This window comes from Hirundo rustica, chromosome 5 (genome assembly GCF_015227805.2).
Source record: "Hirundo rustica isolate bHirRus1 chromosome 5, bHirRus1.pri.v3, whole genome shotgun sequence".
NCBI classification, from domain to species: Eukaryota; Metazoa; Chordata; class Aves; order Passeriformes; family Hirundinidae; genus Hirundo; species Hirundo rustica.
Genome location: NC_053454.1, coordinates 23,917,748 through 23,941,595, shown reverse-complemented (window position 1 = coordinate 23,941,595; position 23,848 = coordinate 23,917,748). Strand labels below are relative to the sequence as shown.

Sequence of the window (23,848 nt, the reverse complement as noted above, 5' to 3'; positions counted from 1 at the left end):
TTGTTTAGAGAAAAAAAAATGTTTCGGTGTACATTTGTGGAGAATATTATTACTTCAAAAAAAACCTCAGTGATTTATTGATGATTTTTTAAGTTGATCAGGATTCATCTCATAAAATATCCATTTTATAAACTAAACTAAAACCGTTTAGTCATCTGTTGTTACCTGAGACCCTAAAATTATATTACCATTCTGATACGAACATGTTTTAGCTATTTAATAAGTTATATTTAAAGTTTGCTTTTCGTCTCTCACTTCAGGAATCAAAAGTGTTTGTCTAAGGGTTTGTGGGTTTTTTCCATTTAATTCCCAATAGGTTGTTTCCATTTTGACTCCTCAAACCTTCACAGTTTAATTGTCCTTGGTCTAGTAGCAGACATTTGTGAGCCAGAATCTGCTGTTCCCAGATATACTTCAAAGATCCTTCTCCATATTCAGTAGTTATATTCTCATTCTCTCCAACAGAAACAGCAGAGCTGATGTTTGAACTGCTCAATTTATCTTTTTTGCTTCCAGTGGTCTGTCTTGGTTAATATACCTAATAACCAGAAATCCTAATAGAGAGGAACTTAATTTATTGCAATTCTGAGGAATACAGTTCTTAATTAAAAGGAGCTAAAAGATGTTTTTTAGACTCTACATAGCAAAGAAAGACTAGAGGCAATACAGGAACTTAGTTGTAGTAACTTCATTGCTCTGGAGGTTGATGCAGATCTGTTTTAGCACCACAGCAGTAAGTACCTTGGCATATATGTAGCCAAACACATACACGTAACTACTACTAATGAAGTTTTCTCTTCAAGTAGGTTGAGAAGAGAAATTTTCGCTGGTTTAATGGTGTTGAGGTGTTTTACTTTGTAGTTTATAGGAAGGAGATGTTTACCTACATGATAATTGAAATAGATAAACTGAAAAGGGTAAGCTTTTCTGCGGCAAGAATTTTGCCACTATTTTCATCTTTCTCTTCTTAGTTTTTAAAGTCTTTTTAAAATCTGAGCTAGATGTTTTGGCAGATCATTTCATAATGGGGAAAAAGTGAATATTCTCTGCTCATTCTGACATGTAATTTCCTAACACTACATCTTCAGCAGTGCATTAAAAATGTTTTGCAGCCAGGATTTCTTATCTGCCACTAAGTCAGAAAAGGAGTATTTCTCAGCATTTTTTTTTCTTTTTTGGAAAATGAGTACCTATATAAGAATCTAAGCTTTAAAAGATAGTTAATTTATTTTAGAAGGTCTTAATATTGAGCATGAGCTACGCATAGAACAAATTATTCATCTTCCCTGCAGGATTTGTAAATCCTACAATAAACTAGGCTTCCCAGCTCTCACTTTGGATTACTTCTGAATTCCCCTGGGAGCCACTTTTGTGGCAGATTCCATTTGGTTTCACAAGGCCTAAAGGGGGAAGACTTGGCATAGACCACAAATCTCTCACATTAGGAACAATTTGTAAACCACAAACAGAGGCAGCCAGAGTCCGTCCCCAGAACAGGCTGCTCCTGTTAGTGCCATTGTCTGAAAAGGATTGGTTTGCCATTTCCCAGATGACCTGCCTATGTGTAGAGAGATGTGAAAAGTTAGAGACAAAAATGTTTTCTACAGAGTGAGGGGGGAGCTTTCTTGTACAGAAAGGAAGGAAATACCTCTGTGGGATTTTATTTTTTCCCCTCTTCATCCAAAAAATACAAAGAGGGCCTCTGTCTTTAATGCGAATGTCGGCTTTAAATCTTTTAGGTTTGGATTAACTCTGTAAAAGAAAAAAAAATCTGACAGGCTTTCAAATATGACGCAGAAAAACTTTTTTTTTTTACCTCAATTCATGTTGTTCATTTGCAAAGCCAAAGGCTGGATGGAGTGAATAGTAGGCGCCAGTTGTTCCTTCATTCATAGTTAGCATTACAATGGTCAGAATTAACATCCTAAGACCTACATTATCACTTTTGCTGTTTCACCAGCAAACATTTAATACCGGGTGGCTAACACAAGGACAGCTCTTTGCTATGTTCTTCTAAGTAAAAAAATGTTGTTAATAATAGGAAGTAATAATCATCATTAGTTCAGGTTGTATTTTTAAGCTTTTTTTCTTGTTTTTAAGGGAATTGTCTATATAATTGCTACTTAATTATAAAATGTCTTGCAAAATGCATTTGTGGTAGACATTTCCTATTCACTCCTGTTGTAGAAAATTAGTATTTCATCAAATATGTCAAAAGTCGGGTTTTGCTTATAAAGTGACTGCTAATACGTTTTCTTCGCTCATACATTTCCTCCACTTCCTGATACCAAATTTTCTTCTTTTTTTCCTCCTTTAAAAATATTAATTGTTTTATTTTGAACTTGCTACTGCTCAGTGTTTACACCTTTGCTGACAGTTGTTGACAGAAGTAGTGTGTAGAATCTCAGGGCAATATATATGTCCTTTTAACATAGCTGTGGGAAGGTTGCCACATTTTTAACGTACATTCTAATACTTTCCAAACAATCAGTGTCATTTGGAATTTGGATACAAAAACAAGGTAAAATGAACTTTTTGCTTATATGAGAATTAGGGTTTTTTCTGAAGATAATTCACTTTTGTTTTCATGTATCAACACATTGAGTATAATTTGAAAATGCTCATGTATGCATGTTGAGAAATTAGACTTCAGCTACTGCAGGCTACCTACTGTTCGTCTGCTAATTAAAAGTAGTAAAATGTCAGCTTATTTCTTTTACGTACTGAGGCTTAACCTGTGAAAGAAATCAGTCTCCAAGTAATGAAACAAAGGATTTGAAAGGCTGTTGTGTAGTAATGTTACTTTCAACCTCTCTACAATCTAATTACATTATAAAATTACTTCTAATGCTGACTGCAAATCAAACCTCTAGTAATGTGCTTCATACTCTTTGCATCCTTAATATTATTGATGCAGACATTTGAGCATGACTTTCAAGGTGAAGACTTTCTTCCTTTGATGTCTGTATATTGTGATGTTTGTTTTGGCCATTCAATATGTTTTATTTTTACTATTTCTACAGAGCAAGTCATGAACAGAAGAAATTCCTATGTATTACTTATAGTGGTGTATACAAAAAATAAATACACAGATAAAAACATTACGTGGTTTTCAAATATTTCACCATGTCTTAATGTGTTTGGTCTTAATTTAACAATATGTTGCATTCTTTCATAACTACATGAATAGTTGTTTCCTTACTCTCATTTTTAAGCAATGTTTAACAGGAGTCTGTGGCAGTGCAGGAACTGTGGTACGAGTTCTGTGGGAGATAACTTTGATCCAAGTTATATTGCAGGATAATTCTAACAGTGTCCAGCCTCTATATGAAGGGTCAGAAACTTACATCCTGTTAGAGTAGACCGCGAATTGGAAAACTGTGCTCATAATGTATTAAGAAAATTGGAAAAGGGTGGATTTTTGATAAATCTGATTTTAATGAAAATGCCTGTAATCAACACAGTGGTATAGAGCAGCATTGTGGTGAGGCATGCAAAAGAGCTAAGCAGTGGATCTTTCTACCAGCTTCTCGTCGTGAAATTGTGCTTACTGTTTGCTGGATTTATGCTGCAACTCAGGGGATTTTAGAAAGCAGTTCAAGTTCTATTTCACATTAGTCTGACTAGAATGATTCATTTAAATTTGCTTTTGATAACCTCAACAAACTACTGGATATTTCTAAGACTTTTTGCTAGTTCTTGTCGTGACATCACATTTTGTGCGTTTTCTCTTCAGGCAGCTATGATGTTCAGCTCTGGAGTGTTTTGGATGGGACTTCTGTGTATTCCTATGACAGCTTTACTTCTTGATATAGTATACAAAGTGTGAGTATGGAAATGCCGGGGTTTGCAGAAGAAAGTGCTGACTTTTAAATGTGTGTTCCAATTATTAATATAATAAACAAATTAAGATTGATTCTGGTGATTATATAAGATCAATTCTGGTGATTATGTAAAATTCTTTTTTACCATCTTTGTTTTTGAAAATCTTTTTTACAACAGTCATTACTATTTTAAATGTTTCAATATTGTAGTGTTTTATTTATAAATATTTTTGTTTCTAATTTGCAAGAACAGATGATAAAATACATTCTTTAGATTTGTTTTTTGATATTTCTCCTTGTAAGGCTTAGTTTTAAGTCTGGGGAAATGGATTTATAAATTGAATCTTTATATAAGCATTAAAACTATCTGTTCTACTTTGAAGAAGAGTAAGTCTGGCAGTATTTTGTATGTACTTACAGAGTAAAGAGAGCTACTTACAAGACACTGGTAGATGAAGTTCAGGAGTTGGAAGCAAAGTCTGAGGATCCTGGGGCAGTTGTGCATGGCAAGAGGTATGGTAATCTGTAGAAAGTTATCTTAAAAAAAAAAAGCTAAATATTTTTAGCTTTATAACATGTGTCAAAGACAGAACGTTATTTTTCAAAAGCCATACAAATGAAAGGCATCTGTGAAGGTCTACCAAGCTTATGTGTTTTTTCATAGGCTTACATAGAGGTTTTTACCAAAAGCTTTAACTGATGTGTTTCTTTGTAGCTGACTGGTTTCTGGTTCTTACCTGTAGAACAAGTCTGAGGTGCAATTTTAATTCTGTCACTTTTGCCTGTGTTAACAATTAATTCACAATTAATTTCACAAAAATAAGAGAATGGGTTAGAAGAGAATGAGTTTAAACCTGCATCATTTTTTAGTATAGCTGTAAACAGGACCTAAGCACAAAAAAACCAAAAATGCTTTAAAAGCTGCTCAGTAGCATAGGGACAAACAAAAAATTATTCTAGGATTTTCTGAAATTGAATATAACAAGCTGGCTTTATATTTAATTCCAATCCAGAGCAAATTTATTTGATTACCGTATATATGAGGTAAGTAGAATTTTTAACCTAAGACTCCACAAGAATTCCCGTGTTACGTCCTCCTTCATGGACCAGGCAGATAATTTGAAAAGGGAGAAGGTAAAACTGAACAATTGGACGTTTTCTACGTGTAACCTCAGCATAAAGGTGTGCACTCAGAAAAATGTTGCAGACTTTTTAACCCCACAAGCTGAACTTGTAGCAAGCACTTGCAGAATGTATGAGATGACAAAATCCCCCTCTCCCCCGCCCTTTCCAATTCATTAGTGCCATTTGGCTGAACTAGAGCTTTCTTTTCTTGTCTTCATTTTCATGAGTTTTGTGAAGTCTAAAAGAAAGCCAAAACTGCTGATACTTGATTTTCCTGTTCTTTCTATTCTTTGGACTGCTGTTCTTTTAGTATCTTCATGGCAAAAAGCATAGCCAAGAAAGCTTTTTTCCTACCAAGCTATGCACAGAAAGAGACCAGAAGAAACACTTCTTTTACTATAGGTTCAATTTTCAGAAAGTACCTTTTGCTCATAAAGATACTTCAGCATAAAGTATCCCTCCTGCAGTTCAGTGGGAATCAGTTAACTAGGATTTACCAGGCTGAGATCAAATTACATCAGATACCAAGGTGATAACCAGCATTTTTAATGGGGGAGGATCCAGCTTGTGTGAGAGGTTTCAAAAGAATGTTTTGTCTCTAGTTTGGTTCATCTTTCAAGGTAGCAAGGAACAGAGGTGCCAAGCAAGCTTATCCTGAAAGCTTATCCTGCCACCCATGGAACGCCTAGTCTAGTGTGATAGGCTACAGAAGAGGACATGCCTGCATGCAGTCTCCTCTCAGGCTCTATATGCTGTCTTTGTAGCAGCAGCTTCACACTGGAAGTACTGCAGAATCCCCTAGTTGGTGACAATTCCTACTTGGAGCTTACTTTTTCTTCATCACTGCTAGACCTAACCAGTGCTTGCAAGAGTAAGTTCTCTTGCTTTAAAAGGTGATGTAAATTGATTGTTACAGATGCTTTTCTCCAGTGGCAGTGGTCATTCAAGTAGATTGAAGGCAATATCTTCCTCCAAATTAACAAACTCATCTATCAGTGTGCTGAGCTTTGAAGCAATGTATGCTCTGTGCTCTTTTGCAAAGAGTGAAAGCTGTAGAAGAATGAGTTGCAGAGTAGCAAGCAAATACTAGTACTGGATGGTGCTAAAAGTGGAATATTTTGTGGGTATAGAGAAAAATAAAATAACCTACCTTTTTAGTATTTCATATTTGTATTCCCAAGATATCTCCTGTATTCCCAATTCAGTTACTTTAACTTGTCTAGGCAGGATGCTTTTCCCTCATTCTACACAGTTTTGTAATTATGTTTTTATCCCACAGTTAAATAGTTACGTGGGCTCCATGACAGCTGTTTACCTGCCAGAATATCTTTCTTACATCTAATTTTTCTCCACAAAGTTACTTTTAGACCAATATTTCTGAAGGATACAAGCATCTGCCTCATACACAAATCACTGGATGCTACACAGCTCAATATCTCTTAATATTTTATGTCCTCCGTTGTTTTTTAAAGTAGGTGATAATTTTTAATGTTTTTTAAATTCAGGTGATAGAGCCAAAACTTTACTTGTTAAAGAGATGGTCTGATGAACTGACTTACTTGAATTTACAAAATAATTGATTCAACTTCTGTAAACATTTTTAAGTCTGCTAAATTGCAGTAGCCTGGTTTAACTAGTTGCCAGAGTAGAGCTAGTAGTTAAATGGATAAAGAATGTCCTCTACATCCATTTAAGATACGTACATGAGACTTTCTTATTCTAGTTGCCTACTTCTGGGAGTACCGTTTTCTGTTGTAGCAGAAGGGATTTGTTCTTATAAAATGCCAAAACAGCCTAAGAAGATATCACTGCTTGATTAAAAGATAACTGGGAACAAGTGAGAAAGATAACTCAGAAACTTTTCCACTCTGTCCACTCCCATCTTACAAATACTACAACACAAAGTAAAAGTCTCAGCTTCCACCGATAAAAGGATTCCTCTATTGGATGGCCGTTGCAATCAGTCAGTGTCTGAATGTTTACTGAGAAGGGGGCCTACAAGAAAGCCAGGAGATTTTATAAGGTCATGCAGTAATAGGACTGAAAGAGGGTGGGTTTAGTTTAGATGTTAGGAAGAAATTCTTTACTGTGGAGGTGAGGAGGCACTGGAATAGGTTGCTCACAGAAGTTGTGGATGCACCATTCCTGGAAGTGTTCAAAATGGATGGGACTCTGAGCAATGTGATTTAGTGGAAGTGGGGCTGGAACTAGGATGATATTTGAAGTCCCTTTCAACCCCAACCATTCTATGATTCTGTGAGGTATAATATTGATAATTTTTATTGCTCTTTTTTCAACTAGAATGTTTTAGTTGCACATTTTTTAGAACTGTGTTGACATCATGTTGAGTGCATTTAATTAGAACTAATATTGAAAGGCTTTGCCCTTTTGGTGTTTTCCTGTCACAGATTCTTAGGATAGGAATTTTCTATTCAAATTACAAATTTGCACTTTTGGCTGTTTTCTGAAAATCAGGATAAAAATTGGTATTGATATTGAAATAACTTAAAACATTGTTCTTAAGATGTTTTTATTGTACTTTAGAATGCAGTTTGAAAGAAGAACATGATAATACAGTCTTAAAATATGCCATCCATGTAAAGTATTTCTTTTATTATTTATCGCTGTATTTTTACAGTGATGACGTGAAATATTTTTTAAACAACTTTCATTGAAGGCTCAGGAAGAGCACTGCTATTGTGTCTTGCTGTTTCAGTATGTGTAAGGATGTTTAATGAGCTTTTCACCAAAACTGTCCAAAAATACTTTATTTGGTTCTTCTGTAAGCAACACATTAAATTTTTTTTAATCCCATATATTTTTCAGTTAAGTAAGACTATATCTTGAGTAAGAACATGCAAATTTTGCAAAGCATTTTTTCCAACAGAAAGTAAATTTAATGTTGGAATACTGCTGACTTGAGGGTACCTTGATAGCATAAGTAATAGAGCAGTTTCAGTGTATTAACAAATTTGTGCCACAAAAAGTATGATTTTATCATTAGAGACATTGTAATTGAAATGCCACTAAGCCATTTCTATTTAAAATTGAAGTGACTAAGGTAAAAGGATAATATTTTTTTATATAAACTATCGTTCAGAAAGGGGTTTTTTGGAAAACCTATATATAATGCTTAAGCAGCAGTAACAGTATTAATACTTACTGCAAAAATACTGTACTGTGTTGAATCTTGGACTAACAGTAACACGAATAACAGCCCAAACTTGTGGAAATGTCTTTAGAGATATATACTTAACATGCTGCTTCGTGACATCATTGTTTTTAATTCAGTTCACTGAGAAATTAATTCTTTTTAGACCTCATAAGTGGTTGGTCAGGAATACATAAAGTAGCAAATTTTTTTATAGCTGTGTTTAATTACCTCTAAAGGTATACATTTCATGTTCAAAAATAGTTAATATTCTACTTGTTCATATAGGTACACATAATGAGTACAGGCATTTAATTAATGTGATCTAACATTGGTTAATTATGAAACCATGTTTTCTTGGCTTCACATGTAGATACTCAGATATATAGATAGATATGTAGATATATAGATAATACGTAGATATTTAAATATGTTTTTGAATGGCAACAGGGTGATTTATAATGGAGAGCCCACAGTATTTCAAGTATAGAAAAAGACCAGAATTTAATACTTGAACAGCTGAAAGCACTTTTCTCAAGTGTATTTCCTATATATTTTGTATTTTCTTTACCAGCAATCAGATCTGTGCAGTGGAAACTTCATTATACATCAAGTAACACATGTGCATACTTCATGTACTTGTAAAACTTAAAGGTAGTAATTTCACTGCTTAGCATTTAAGCAATCTGAACATTCCACTTGGGAACACAAGCAAAGAATAATGGTACTAAAAATGCTATAATAGGCATGCTAATGGTTTTAATAAAATATTTTATTAGAAAATAATACCTGTCAAATGTTTCATAGAAATTTGCTGATTTCAACTCACATTAATAAGGATTTCAGGGATGTATTGCAAAGGAGGTACAGCTGATAACTGTGTCCAGGTGTACCCATGGTCTTCCATCTCCTTGGCGTCCAATCTTATATGAAGATACTGATCAATTTATTCATTCTCTGTATTCTGGCTGTTTAGATCTCAGTCCCTAATTTTTATTTTTTTTTTAATTAATGATGTCACTTAAACAGTTTACAGCTCTGAACTAAAGAAGAAAGCTCCTTCACAACATAGAGGAGCAAGCAGGATGGAAAAAAAAATCCCCAGAGAGTTAGCTTAGGAAGGTACTGAGGGTAACGTGTCAGTACTTCAGCCTCTCCATTCTTGATTCAGTCAGCAGATGCCAACCAACTACCTTCCTGGAACTGAAACCTAATTTTTTTCTTACAAGGAAGTCTCATTCCATCTTTTAATTCAAAACTTGGCCACAGAAGCAGTTTCCCCTGCCTATCGCCTTACCCTGTAGATTTTTCAGTTAGCGTTCCTCTCTGGGTGTGGAAATAGTAGGTTTATTTTCCTTTTCCAACTTAGAAAAGCCAAGCTTTTGCCATATGCTTTAACCACCAGACTAGAGGGGAACAGAAAGGTGAGATAAATCATCAGTCTTTCCAGCTTAAACAGTGGTTCAGCTTCATATTTTAGAAGTACATAGGCATTGAAGGAAGAGTGCATATTTCTAATTTACTGGCTTGAATGGTAGTCTAATAAGGAAAGCAGTCTATTTCTTTCTTTGCACTGCTTAGTCTGGTTGATAGCGTGGGAAGGTAATTCTGTTGAACTAATTGACAATAATATTAAAAAGTAATTTGAGTAATCAAAACTTGGTAACATAAGGTGTGTGAAATCTGTTTTTCTTACTACATCATTGCACAAGAGACATCTTCGCTAATCTAGCAAAACTGTAGCAATATCAAATCACTATACACTCAGATTAAACCTAAGATACATGTCTTTTTTAACTGAACTAATTTTTAAGTGATAGGTTGGTATTTCTTGAAACTATTTCTTGAAACTAGAGAATATCAAATCAAGAGGACACTGAAGAGGTTTTTTAATATAGTCCCTTGCACATATTTAATATGTTGTTAAAATTGTCAGATTTTTAAATTTTTCAGATGGCTCATCTACCTGGTATTTATTTAGTAATGTATGTTCCTATTACAGAGAACTTCAGTGTAAGAAGGACAGAAAGGAAACTCAGTACATTTGCTACTCCTTTCACTACAGTTTGGAGCATTTTGTTGATGCTTGAATCTCAATTTGAAAAATGTTTAATGCTCCTGTTTTCCACTTGGACTGGAATAGGGGGTACCTTGGGTCACACTAAGGCACAATAAGCATACAACACAATATACTCAGTAGTGCTGGGAAGGAAGGAGATGGGCTGAAGTGGCCAACCTTAGAAGGAATAGTGCTCTGTTATTTGGATATGATCTCCAGAAAAACACCTTCTAGAGTTTCCTGGGGAATACTCCTTTCTAGAATACTTTTCACAGAAATATTATGTTTCTGTACATACAGCTGATGACCATGAACATGGCTTTCCCTTCACTCATTTCCCATCCCTTTGGAGTACTGTGTCACCAGAGTCTGGGAACACATTCTGTGTAAGATAGAACGGAATAATTCAGCCTGGCACTATTCAAGCTGTGCTACATCAAGGAAGACAGTGCCTTCCCTTTACATTGTGTGTTTCTAAAAGGAGTCACACTCAAAGGTTCACAGTATTACTCATTTACTTGTGTTGTCAGCACCCATCAGAGTTTCAAACGGATATTTTGCCTGTACTGTGACAAGCAAAATTATTACCAGGGGTCAAAACTTAATAATCTGTCCTCACACAAGGTTTTAATCATCATCTTAATAATTGATCAGGCACAATTTAAAAAGAAAAAGGAGGGTGGACACTTCTTATTTAATAATTAATTCCCATTGAGCAGACTCAAAAGATAAAGGGATAGGGTAATTAGTAAGTAGTTATTTTTCATGTGTCTGCTTTCTCTCTAGCTTAACTGAAAGAGCCCAACTACTGAAGAATGTATTTAAGAAGAACCACGTGAACTTGTATCGCTCCGATTCTTTGCAACAAAACTTGCTTCGTAAGTGTTCACTGACAAAAAAATTAATATCCATTATTAACATAGCAGTAAAATTTTGCCTTTCACAAAATGTATTTATAGTAAAAGTGTGGTATCCTAAACCCATTAGACCATGTTCTTTGCCTGTGGCTAAGTTGCCCTTCATACCAAAGATACTGCGTGGAGTTCTTTCTGCTATTTTATAACTGCAAAATTCTGTAAGAAATGGCACAGGATTTTACTAAGTGTGAAAAAGAGGTTTATTGCCTTCTATTCACCTTTGTTAAGTTGCTTTTATTAAAGCTTTAAAAAATAAATCGGGTAAAAGCTTAATTTGTTTTTATTTTGCTTTATATCTGCAGATGGCTACGCCTTCTCTCAAGATGAAAATGGAATTGTTTCCCAGTCTGAAGTAATAAGAGCTTACGATACCACAAAGCAAAGGCCTGAGGAATGGTGAAGGAACACAGCTGGAGATTTAGGCCTTAGTTGTTCCTTTTGCAAGACAGTCTACTAGATCTTTGCTGAGAGCTGCAACCATGGTCCAGTTACCAGGCATTGAAAGATCTGTGATGGTCTTGTTCCATAAAGTTTGGATTTGTGTATTCAGTAGACATAAGCACTGTGCAACTATACTGTAACACACCATCTCTAAATTTTTAACAAGTATTTGCTTAGCCTTTGTAAACAGATCGGAATTTACCTTGTATCTTGCCAGCTTGCTTATTTTACAATGAAATTGAATTGATACTGGTCATATAGTAGAAGGGCAGTGGTCAGATTGCTAAACATACTTTACATTGACAGATCAACTAGCATCTGTGAAGGTTTTTAAGTGTTAATATATTTAAATACAGTTGATAACAAGCCTTTGATTTCAACAAGTGCTGAAAAAAACCCGGTATCTTAATGGTGTTATTTCACCTTCTTTAAGAAAGATTTTGAGTCAAGATGCTCATAGATGTTTGTGTCAAGCTAACTTAAAAACATTTGCCAAAGAAGTTCCATAAATGTTTTCTGTTAGAAACAATTTGAAAGGAATCTATGTCCAGTCCTGATCTCAGAAATGCATGCTTGAGTCTCCACATTTGAGGAGAAAGTACAGTGAGTCTAATTTGAGTGGCCTTTTTGGCATTTGCTTTCAAAACTGCAAGTCTTTGCACCTTTGGCCTTATACAAGCTTTCCCCTTATTTTCATTTAGTATTGCATATGTTGAATATGGCTGCCAACTTGTATAATGGAGTACACATAATACTTTATTCAGTTTTTAAGAATTGCTCTGCCTTACTTCCCTTTAGCAAACTTATTTTTGTGATGCTTAGTTGTATCTGCTTATACTGTAGGTTCAAAAGAAAGTTTGTTTAAACTTATTTTTTAAAATTAATCAAATTTTAAACATTTTTATACTAAGATTATTTGAAATGCATACATTGAAATACAGAGCAAAGCATGCCCTTCGCTAGTCTGTGGTATGTACTGGTTTATTTGCACTAAAGTCACTTCCAGTAAAGGTGTGAAATACATTGCAGCAGTCTCTTTACAACTTACTGGTCATTCAGAATACTTATATACTCTCACCTTTAATTAAAATGGAGAGGAAGTGACTGCAGAAAAAGATACACACCTGGTTTGAGGGGAAAAAAAAAAAGGAGGTATTAAATGAGAACATTGTGGTACATTCTTTAAGTAGTTATGCCTTGTGTTTCTCGGCTTACTGTCCAACAACCATCAGGTTTCGAACTAAGAAAAGCTACTTGAACTTTAAAACTTAGTTAATTCTTGCAGCTCTTAAGTCCATGTTTAATTCTGGGTTTAAAAGCCACCATAATTACATTTAAAATACAATTTTGTATAGTAGCAGTTGGTTATATTGTTAAGTAAATTTTTGTGCATTACATAGGAATGATCTCTTTTTTTTCTTTCAATGGAGATCAACCAGATGGAAAAGCAGAACAGTGATATCCCCTGTGATCTGTTAAATTAAGTATTTCATTTTTGCCCTCCAAATCATAACGAGTCATCCAGTTCCATCTTTTCTCTGCCCTCCTTCATTTTTCATATACCTACTAAAGGTAACTTTACCTCCTTGCCTTTCATCTAGCTAAACGCTTAACATGTAATTAATCTCACTATCCAAGTTTCTTATTCTCCACTCTAAGAGAAACTTAAAAATACACAGAGAAAGCCCAACAAAAGGCACTATATGAAAGTACATATTTAGAAAGGTATATCAGTGGGAAGGCAGTCTGCATTTCATATGAGTGTTACACAGTGTCTTCCTCTCACTTGCCCAGAGTGATCTTTAAACAGAAGGGACAAGGACAAAGGGAACGTATCCCACTAGAAACAGTACTGCCAGTCAGTCAGTCATGCAGACAAGAACTGCCTTCAGAAAAGCCATTGCAGGCATAGATAAATAGATGGATCAATATGGGAGGGCCAAATCACTTGACCTAAGGCAAGAAAAAATTTGGGGGCATGCCCCTTTCCTAAAACAGAGATCCCTATTTTCTGTCATCCAAGGGACAATGACCAACTTCCAAACATTTCTGAAATTAACCATGACACTGTTACTCCTTTATAATCTTTCAGTGTACTTAACTTGTGTAAGATTACTCTTATACGTACTCTCTTCATGGGCATTTTTTTTCTGTTCTAATTGGTTGAATTGCTAATAATACAGATACAGATTAGAATACATTGTGGAATATATACAGTGAGATATTTACATGATCTCTTTTATGAAATAAAATTCTGTCTTTACCATTGTAATACAGTTTGAAGAAAACAACACACAGTACATCCCAAATTAACTACCTTAAAAAGGAAGAAAGTCAGTGAAGCACCTCTAAGATCCTAACTTTAGACTAATTTAAAGGTTTGTGAGATAATCTTATCACAGCATTTCATGCTGACATCTTTTTGGAATTTGAAGTAGTATTTCACAAAGTGCATTTTTTTACTGCTTTTGAAGATTTTTTTTTCTCCTGTCTCTGTACTTTTTCTGGTAATTAGTCGATGAAAGATACCACTTCTTTAAAATAGCAAAAAAGACAAATGTGGCAAAACCGGTGGGTTTTTACTGCCCATACACCTCCATTTTAAAATACAAGATTTTCTTAGCTATGTGTGCCCATTTTTAAATCAGGCCAAGTATACAATATGGACTTTATTTTCATGTTAAGTACACAGTAATATAGTCTGTTTCCATCCTGTTATATGTCATATCTTTGTCAAAATAAGGGGATTCTGCTGATGTTTGTTTAAAGGTAAAAAAACAGTTGAGGCAGAAATGCTCATAACAATGCCTCTGTTCTTACTGTTTGAAAATTCAAGAGTGTATTAGATAGAGAGTTCACATGGACTTTTCCATGTGTTATGCACTGCAAGTTAGTATTAAAAATTTCCATCTAAAAGATGAACCTGTGCCACTAAAAAATCGGGTATCTTATATAAATACTTTTGCTTGATTATTTTTAAATATATACATACATATATATTATATATAAATAATTCAAAAGAGTAACTGGAAACAAATTTTAACAAACCTATTGACAATTTGTATCTGGAATTTTTTCTTGCCATTTCCTAATTTTACACATATTTTTGCAAAGCAGTTTCAACAGATTTATACTTAGTCATCATTCTATTTGTATAAAATGATAAATAAAATATTTTGAAACACTAAGAGATAGCTGAAGATTCCTATATGTCCACATGCATCCATAAAATTCACCTTGTTACAAAGATGATCATTAAGTGTCTTAAGATACATATTATGACGTTTGAACCCATCTTGAACGATGAGTAATTTGGAATATGTGTTAAATTTAAGGAGAAAAGTTATTTCCCTTTTTTTCTTGTGTATTGTGTAAAAGCAGTTGTAGTTCTGATGAATTTATCATTCTGTCTGCATGAGGCACTATTTCTAACTGTTCTGAGGCAATGCATGGTGGTTGTTGATCCCTGGTTTTTAATGCCTTCGTTAAAAGTCTGCTCATAATATATCGAGAAGCTAGTGCTGTGTAAGCAAATGAGTTTGTCAGTTCAGCTTCCTTGGTACTGGATGTTTTCACTGGTAACAAAACTCAACAAATGAGTTTCTCCTTCCCCCTCTCTGCCCTCACTCCCCCAGTTTCCTTGCTGTTAACCAATAGATCTTTATTAAACAAAGGAATATTTTAGCATTCCAAAGCTGGTTCCTGCTTATGCAAACCACTACTCGTATAGGGTTCAACTGGATTGCTTTTGAGTATAAGGACTGCTCATCTGAGCAATGATGTGCAAAGTTGGGCACTTTTGAGGGTTGATACTGAAATAAAAGTTTTTCCGTGCAGAGTGTGATTTGTAATTGCAAAGCTGTGACCAGAGCAAGTTGGTTTTTTTTCTTTAATATGTCATAGAAGCCATAAATGCATTAATATTGTTTTTCTACTTCAACATAATTTTTCATTACGATTTTCAGTGTTTGATATGTATGAACTGCTGCAGAAAGCAGTCTGTCTGAAACAGCAAAATTTGCATTCAAGATAAAGTGAGGTTTTACAGCTCCACTAAGCCATTACTACTGAAACTGTTGTGGAAATTATGAAGCTGCATGAATGAAGATTTTTTGACTCTGTTTATGGTAGTCTCTCAGGTTTAGTTTTAACTGGATGTTAAATGCACTGTGTTTTTTTAAATAGTTCTTTTAGTAACACATTCAGTTCTATGCAGTGTTAAATGTCATTTGGCATTTGGTGAATGTGCATGTTTTGAACTGCAAATTTTAAATGTTTTGTCTTCTAATTGTTAAAAAATTAATAAACTTTGCCATTAAATTAAGAAGCTTTGTTGACTTGATTGGTTGGAAATACTAGAGCTTACTTTCAGAAGAAAACATAGCTCATCCTTCTTGGGTTTGAACTCTTTAAAGTGAGACATACCAAAATAGTATTTCATAAATATCATAGGGTTCTTATGTTTTTAAGGTGAATTGAAAAACTGGAAAATTTGTTTAAGGTTTGTTGGGTTGGGGTTTTTGGGGGGTTTTTTTTTGTCTTTTTTTTTTTTTAACACCTATTTTGAGATGTCTTTTTCAGTTCCCATGTGAAGTATAGAAAAGTTTAAAAAAAAAATTAAAAAATAAATAAATAAACAAGGAGCACAGGAATCTGCAATTTAGTGACTTCCAGCCAAGCCCTACTCTAGTGTACATGTAGGGTACATTGATACCCTGTTTTGCACGAGAAGTATGCAGTACAAGAATAGTAAGAATGAGGAAATGTCACCTCCCTTTTCAGACAACAGTGGTAAATACTGTATCCTTTGGCTTTGATAATAGCTGGTATTTCTACCTTAACTGAGTTTTGGTAATAGATAGGTGAGTGATTTTTATATATACACTAGACAGTGAATTTATTTTGTATTCTGCCCAAGCCAGTTCCATAATACATTCATCTTAGATGGCGCTAGTTTCACAAGTTCCAGTCTGTAGTAGCAGAGCTGGTTTAAGAATATTCCACCTATAGTATTTTGCCACCTCTATTATACTGGCAGTCATGAGGCTATTGAAATTATTGTTTATAATCCAGTTTATAATGATCTGGGTCCCTCTCAAATCCTTTCTCTTCTTTCTTACAGCAAACATTATTTTTAAACTAAAATTATGTCTCTAACCTGATTTACACTACAGCCCCCTGAATTTGCACAAGTCATGGGTGGAAAAAAATAAAAATAACAGAAAGGCATTTCCTTGTCTGCCTTTGCTGATGAAAACAGGATAACATGGAATTACAGCCTCAGTGTAACTGTGAGTCCAAAACTTTATGTGATACTGTGGAGCAGTGGTTCCTTCAAAAGCAGATGCATTGTTCAGAGGAGTTCAAGTCCAGACAGCACATTGCAATAGGCAGCAAAACAGCACTGAAAACCAACTTCATCTCCTTAATGTTCCTTAATGTCCTTATGTCAAGCTGTAGCTGAGCAATTAAGACAAAATACTTTTGAAACTCTTTTTTTTTTTTTTTTTAAATTCCAGTGGTATTAGTATTACAAATAATCCATGAGTTTACACAGCCACCTACTGTACTGCTTACCTAGATTCAAACAGAATCCTTCAGAAATTCTTGCAAGTACTTATAATGTTTTTCCTAGCACTGGAAAGTCTTGATGTGTTTTGGAGATACATACTTCAGAATCCCAAATTGTGGAAGCACAAAACAAATAATATGCCACTATTGCTCATTATCCACAGAAGGCTTGGGTTTCATCTAAAACTAAATGTGGCAATCAAAGCATTTGTTGTGTTGTGTGTAAATGACAGTAATCAATTTAATGAATGTGAATATTCTTTTTTATTTTAGATTAGTGTAGTAGTAGTACTAGTAAAAGGAATATTAACTGAGTTCAGAATTCCAAAAGAAATAATTAAATCTACTTTTTTAACATGGCAGTAAAGCAAGCACTGCCTGTAAATGTTGCTTCTGATAGCAAGCAATTGCTTTCAGTTCAAGCATACATCCAGCCCTTCAAACCATTTCATTAGTCATTAAAATATTATCACAGTGTCATTTCTGTTCTGTCTGCAAGTTTTAGGAAAATTTCCTGTTCCTATAAATCACAGGAGTATGTAGTGCCAAAAGGCTCTTTCCATTAGGAAGGAAATTGAGCATTCTCATCTGCACACCAAATCCATCTGGATCGGAAACTACTGGCACAGGCAAAAGCTTTTCTATCCATGGGTTGTATTCTGGCCACCTCCTTTCCTCTCTCTTCAGCTATATAGGTCACTGCTACTGTAGCTACATGAACAATAATACATTTTTTTGTTAAATTTAGAGTTTCTTCTTTGTCAGTCTATTTGCAGATGGTGCATAATCCCCACCTCAATTGTTTTACAGGTAGCCCAGTACAGCTATTCTAACTACACCTGATCTTTCCCATCCTAAGAACCACATCTGCAGGATTTGTTGCAGTCTGGCTACTGATCTGTGAAGTACTTAGTACTCTATAGATTTACAGACTTATGTAAGTCTGATTCAATGAAATTATTCCTGTGTGTCAAGTTCTTCAACCATCCTAGGAAGACAAACCCATGATGAAGCATGAGGGGAAGAAAGGAAATGGCTCAGAGGAGTCCTCCCTGCTAGGCTGAGTTTCTTGCTACATGGCAAACTTCACAGCTCTCCTTAGGCTGAATAATCATTAAAATCTAAGGCTGTGTGCAAGTGTAGCAAAAATCTGTCCCTATGTTAAAACATTAACACCTGACTGCACAGTCCTCTGAGACCATCACAGCGTACCCTGTACAGCACCAAATGGTACCGGGTAGTGACTGAGCCAAACTCATGACTTTGCTGTGTACAGTCTTTCTTTGAGGAAAATGCTGAATTTCAGCCACTCACCACCCATGTCAGTGGCTCTGATGACTAATTGCTCTTTAAAGGTACACAAATTGCCCCTTCTTAGTCAAAAGTGATCAAGTTTCTGCTTCCAGAATGGGTCTGTGTTGCCTTGGTTTACTAAATAAAGATTTCTTCTAACTGGAGACTTACTGTAATTTGTAAAAAAGTACAGTTGAATTGGTTTGCTGTTTCTGCTGTATAAAGGAGTGATCAACAAGTATGCTTCTGAACAAGTCAGCTGATACCTCTTGAAATATTCAATGATTTTCCAAAAAAGTTACTTGACAAAGTCCCATTCATAGCCATTCAAGATATGCAGTGAAGAGTCCTATGAAACCTCATCAAAGGCAAGCAAAAATTTTCTTGCCCCCTTCCTTGAAGATTGTTTCTACAATAAAATTACAAGCCAGAACACTTACTTTCAACTAATTTCCTGAATACTCAAAATCTAACTTCTAGTATCTTGCAAAACATATACACAGCTATGTATCACGACTGGGGTTGTAATTAATGACTACAGCATTCAAGCTAGAACTTAAAACATCATAGTATAGAAATTCTCTTAGAAACTGCATTTCTAGCAGTAATGTCAGCTGTATTATAATGCTAACTGTGCAATAAAAAGACTTACTAAAAGGTTATTTTGAAATGCTTTTTGTCATAACTACTGATCACTAGATTTTTGCTATAAAAAATTATTCAACTCAAGAAAGAACCAATGAAGCTTTTCTAAACTGCTTGTTAAATAGGTCAGCTATAGTGAACTTCAACAGATCCTATGCACAGGGAGTTTGAGGCTGATAAAATAGGAAAGCTCAGCCTGATATTGTAGATTCTGACCCATAGAATGACTTTGGTTTTTCACAAAAATAAGTATACAGAGAAGCCCTTTAATGACTGCATATTTTTTTCTTGTGTATTTTCCATTTGCTTACTGCATGTATTAGGTTTAGATGCTTTTTTTCCTTCTTCCATTTGGTTTGTTGGTTTACTTAGGTGAAGGAATGTAGAAGGGCAAACAGAATTTTTTCCTAGCGCAGGATGTTTAATCTAAAATACCCAACTAATCAGTGTTGTTTTCACCACTTTTTCATCGCAGCTGCATATAAAAGACATAAATGAATCTATATGCTGTATAGTCAGAATTTTGTATGATATTAAATCTGCACAGCAGGTGCAGTTAAAGTTGAAAATCATTTTTAATAGCAGAATAAACTATTTTAACAGGAAAAAATAGAAAAGAGTTAAACCAACCAAATTCAACAAACGCTAACTGCACAGAGTCATACTGATGACACATTTCAACCACACAGTTTATTGGTTTGGGGTTTTTTTGCATGTTACTACTAAATAATTAGTGATGTCAAGGTGTGAATACATTTTAAATTACAAACTTCTCTTTACATTTTATACATGGCTAATTTTACAAACAGAGCTTCACGATCAGTTTGTCCAACTTACACTTGCTGAGCAAAAAGCTGACAATAAATACTTGTGAAGAATGCTTTAGCTGAATGCTATTTTTAGAATTTTATGTGGCAAAGTAATTGGTGATAATGGTTATGTGGGGCTGTCTGATCTTCAACTAGCCTAATTAGTACTAGTTTTATCTACCATCGTTAAAGTTTACTAATACAAAAATGCAGTGTAAGTTCAGGTAGATTATGTGTATTTTTAAAAAACTTCTGCATTTTGATATCAAATGAAATTCTTCCTCTTACTTTCATTGCTCATGGAAGTGGTAAGCAGTCAGATGTTTTCAAGGATCCTCTTTAGTAAGTATCGCTCCTCTTCTACCTCTCAGGCTTATTGCTGCTTTATAGAACTAGTCTGATTATTATCAGTGCCACTGTTTGTTAACTTAGTTAACTGCATTAGGGTAAAATGTCATTTATAACACCGAGTACTTTTGTCCCAACATGGTTCTTTTATTTGTCTCTGAACATACTCCGCACAAATTCGGCAGAGCAGTCCAGTTTTAGAGCAACTGTTTGGAGTGTTTTACAATTCCTTTTTAAGTGCGATCCAAGTTTGGGAAATGCAATCTCAAGTGAGACCCCTCACTTTTCAAGGGCAACTCACCCACAGGAACAGTTCTGACTTCTGCAGCCACAGAGCACATCAGTGTGACACCCAACAGCAGCAGTCCCTGTGGTTGCAAAGGCTGCATTACTTCTTGCCAACTTCTTTCAGCTCTGAGTAAAATCAGAGCAGCTCTTCCCAGCCACGGCAGGCTCTGGCTGGAGAGGATACCCAAAGTACGGCGGAGACACCAGAAATCCTGATGGCTGGGTCAGGTGGACTGTATGGGCAGTCTGGAAGCAGCCAGACGTGTACGGTGGAGGTGAGGACGCCGCAAGGCCCCCCGGCTCTGCCCGGGGGAAGGAGAACCTGCGAACGGAGCTGCCGGTCGAACTGGAACTTGTCGCCGTACTGGACTGCCTGGATGGTGTCCTGAAGCTTGTGGAGGCCAAGATCATGGGGAGAGTCTCGGTCTGATAGCTCCGCAGAGAAAAGCGCATTGGCTGTGACGGTTGTTTAGGTCTTAAACATGTGCAACAATAAACTGCTACCAGAGAGCCCACGATAATGAAGGCAATAAATATTGATCCAACGATGAGGAATGGAACGTAGATCGGTTCTGAGAGAGAAAGAAGAAAAGCCATGCAAATTAGCCCACTTAAGTAACAGGTCTTCTGTGTAGGAATGAACTCCACCGTGTTTATGAAGCCCCACATCATTTCAGTCCCAATAACATACCAATCTGCTCAGAAGACAGAGCACCATTATCATTGAAACAAAATCGGAGTTCAAACCCTGTAGGTTCCAGTAAAAAATTATTTCTGTTTACAGTTTTAATAGTTACCAAAGGTAAAAGCTGTCTACATCGTGTCCCATTCGCGGGATCTTGTTAGGTATAGCTCAAGAATCTCGCTCCTCTCCCCCTCCCTCATCCCCCCAAATCGCCGGGACTGTCCAGTGTAACAGCCTGAATCTGCAGGCGAAGCTCAAACGCTGCAGATGCTGTTAAATCGCCTTCTTTCCTAAGGCGGAAGATAAGCGCAGAACGTGTGACTTGGGAAACCAGTCTCGGTATGCGCTGCCGGATTTCTTTTGTTCGGGAAACTGACGGCCACTCGCCGTGCAAAGCACCGGGGCACACTCACACCTGCGGGAGCAGTAACGTTAGGCAGACACAGCGGAATTTGCCCACGCGAACTGAAAATCCAAGTGCTCCTTCCAGCCAGGAGGGATCCCGCTGCCGGCGCCCTCGGGAGCGCGGAGCTGCGGGCCCCGCGCACCGCCGGCTCCCGCTCTGTCCCGGCGCCACCGCCCGAGCGCACCTGGAGCCGCGCCCGCCTCCACCCACCCGCCGGGACGGGACAGGGACCCCGCAGCCGCCGCGGGCCGGCACCGGGCTCGGCCCGGGGGAATGCTCCGCGGGGACCGTCCCCCGCCCGCCTCGGGACCCGCGGCCGGGCACTCACGGGCGGTGACTCCCGGCTCCGAGGGTTCCCGGTCGTTGGTGCAGCCGCCCTGCTCCAGGCGAGCCTCGGCGGCGGCGCAGCAGTAGCGCAGCGCGCAGGAGCCGCAGCAGATGGTGGCGGCCGCCGTGTCGAAGCCCTCGGGGCACTGGAAGCCCTCGTGGTAGCCCCCCTGCCCGTCCACCCAGCCGTGGCAGTACTCGCCGCCGCCGGGCTGGCCCCCGCCGCCGCCGCCCAGCAGCCCCAGCAGGAGGCAGCGCAGCAGCAGCCGCGGCAGCGCCCGCCGCCGCCCCGCCATCTCCCCGCCGCCGCCGCCGCCCGCCCCGACGGGGCGCGCAGGGGGCGGCCCCGGGTGCGGTGCGGGGCCTCCTGCGCAGCGTCCGGGGGCCGGGGGCAGCTCCCACAACACACGCGCCCTCACACACCCTCGCACAACCCTCAGACCCGCACACACCCTCTCAGACACCCTCACAAGACCCGCGCTTCCGCAGCCTCGCGTACCCTGGCACTCAGACGCGCACGCCCTCGGGCACACGCGGCCCCCCAGCCGCGCCCCGCGGGGCCGCCCCCGCCGCTCACCTGCCGCCGCCGGCCCCCGCCGCTCCCTGCGGCCCCGCAGCATCGCCCCGCGGCTCGCTGGCCCCGGCCCCTGCGGCTCGGCGGCTCCCGCTCCGTAGCTGTCGGTCGGACGGAGCGAGGCTGCGGCCAGAGCAGCGCTTGCTTTCCGGCAATCCTTCCTCTCGGCAGGCTGTGCCCGGCCTCGGCGAGAAAACGGCCGAGCGGGAGTGCGGGCATCTCCCGTCCCACACTCCCGATCGTGCCCCTGACTCCCGGCCGCCACAAACACTAGGGTCTCCGCACACGCAGTTTATTAAAGCGGCCCTGCGCTTCTAAGGGTTAAAAAACCAACTACAGCGTATGATTTATTACCAAGACTTTTTGCTTTTTAACCTGTTTCCCTTCCTCAATACTTCTTATGTGCAAAGATATAACTGCATATCCCCAAAAGATTTATAGCCTCTTTCAGCCAAACACCAGGCCTGTCACCTCTGTTTTCCAAAGGGAGAGAATGAGTGTGGGGCTAGGGAGGAGGAACACATCTGTTCATGAAAGAATCCAACCCTTTTTCTGCTGGAAGAATAATAGCAAGTCACTAAGCAAAAACCACAAAAGGAACTTCTTACTCGTTTATTTTAGAGAAAAAAAAATTAAATGAACTGAGCAGATTTGGACTTCTGGTTCAAGCAAAGAAACATTTCTTTAAATGATGTCTCCCCTGTGTGCTATCTAAGAGGCACTCTTGCTCGAATGGTGGAAGTGCTTATGAAACTTATATTAAACCTGTGCTGGACGAAGGAGTGCATTTTTCCTGCATCTGAAACTTCTGACGTCATTTACCGCTGGGGTATGAATATGTATATCAGAGTCTGACCACTTGTCCAACATTTTGAATGCCCGTGTCACTAATTTCCAAAATTGACAAGTTTAGTCAAACAAAAGGAACAAAGTGTGCTGTGTATCAGCAATAAAACTGTGCACTCAGAACCATCTATCAAGACATTAGACTTCTGGCCAACTCCTAAATACAGTCCACAAGCACTGTATTTGTGGGGTTTTTTCTTTTAACTAATCTGTTCTATTTTTTTTTCCCTATGACCCTTTTTTTTTTTTTTTTTTTTTCCTGTTTTGATTTCTGTATGTATAACCAGTACCACCAAATTGGAAAAGCAAATCTAAAAAGTGCATAAATAAAAAATATTTTTCATGGCTATTTAACAGATCTGGCTATAGAAATAACAAAACTGGATATAAAAGAAAAACAAATAGATTTTGAAAGTGAAAATGTGGTATTTTGTCCTCCTATGCATATTCATTTTGAAACGATGATGCGAATTAAACTTTTACCAGCTGTCCTGACTACAAGTTCCTAGTTTTTATAAGCCAATGTTAAATATTAATAC

At 37.6% G+C, this 23,848-nt stretch overlaps 2 protein-coding genes across 5 annotated transcripts in view; one reads left to right on the top strand and one right to left on the bottom strand.

Annotated features, from left to right (window-relative positions):
* The window catches only part of ATP8A1 (ATPase phospholipid transporting 8A1), a 103,616-nt gene extending 87,791 nt beyond the window's left edge, over window positions 1–15,825 (top strand). For all 4 annotated transcript variants that reach the window (XM_040064348.2, XM_040064351.2, XM_040064349.2 and 1 more), the window contains 4 exons: window positions 3,737–3,825; window positions 4,245–4,337; window positions 10,946–11,037; window positions 11,379–15,825. In XM_040064348.2, coding sequence (XP_039920282.1) covers window positions 3,737–3,825; window positions 4,245–4,337; window positions 10,946–11,037; window positions 11,379–11,476 — 372 coding nt within the window. In that variant the 3' untranslated portion in view covers window positions 11,477–15,825. The remainder of the gene's footprint in view (window positions 1–3,736; window positions 3,826–4,244; window positions 4,338–10,945; window positions 11,038–11,378) is intronic.
* A 3,907-nt stretch (window positions 15,826–19,732) lies between these two features.
* On the bottom strand, window positions 19,733–22,185 carry SHISA3 (shisa family member 3). The gene is made up of 2 exons (XM_040064246.2): window positions 21,891–22,185; window positions 19,733–21,043 (listed from the first exon to the last, which is right to left on the bottom strand). Exons 1-2 carry the CDS (start codon window positions 22,183–22,185, stop codon window positions 20,592–20,594), a joined length of 747 nt encoding a protein of 248 aa, XP_039920180.2. The 3' UTR covers window positions 19,733–20,591.
* Window positions 22,186–23,848: the final 1,663 nt, after the last annotated feature.

Excerpts from the sequence above, each read along its gene's own strand:
- SHISA3 (XM_040064246.2), bottom strand. The coding sequence starts at position 22,185 with ATGGCGGGGCGGCGGCGGGCGCTGCCGCGGCTGCTGCTGCGCTGCCTC. Across the intron at positions 21,044-21,890 it reads GGAGCCGGGAGTCACCGCCC|AACCGATCTACGTTCCATTC; the intron begins GTGAGTGCCCGG and ends TTTCTCTCTCAG.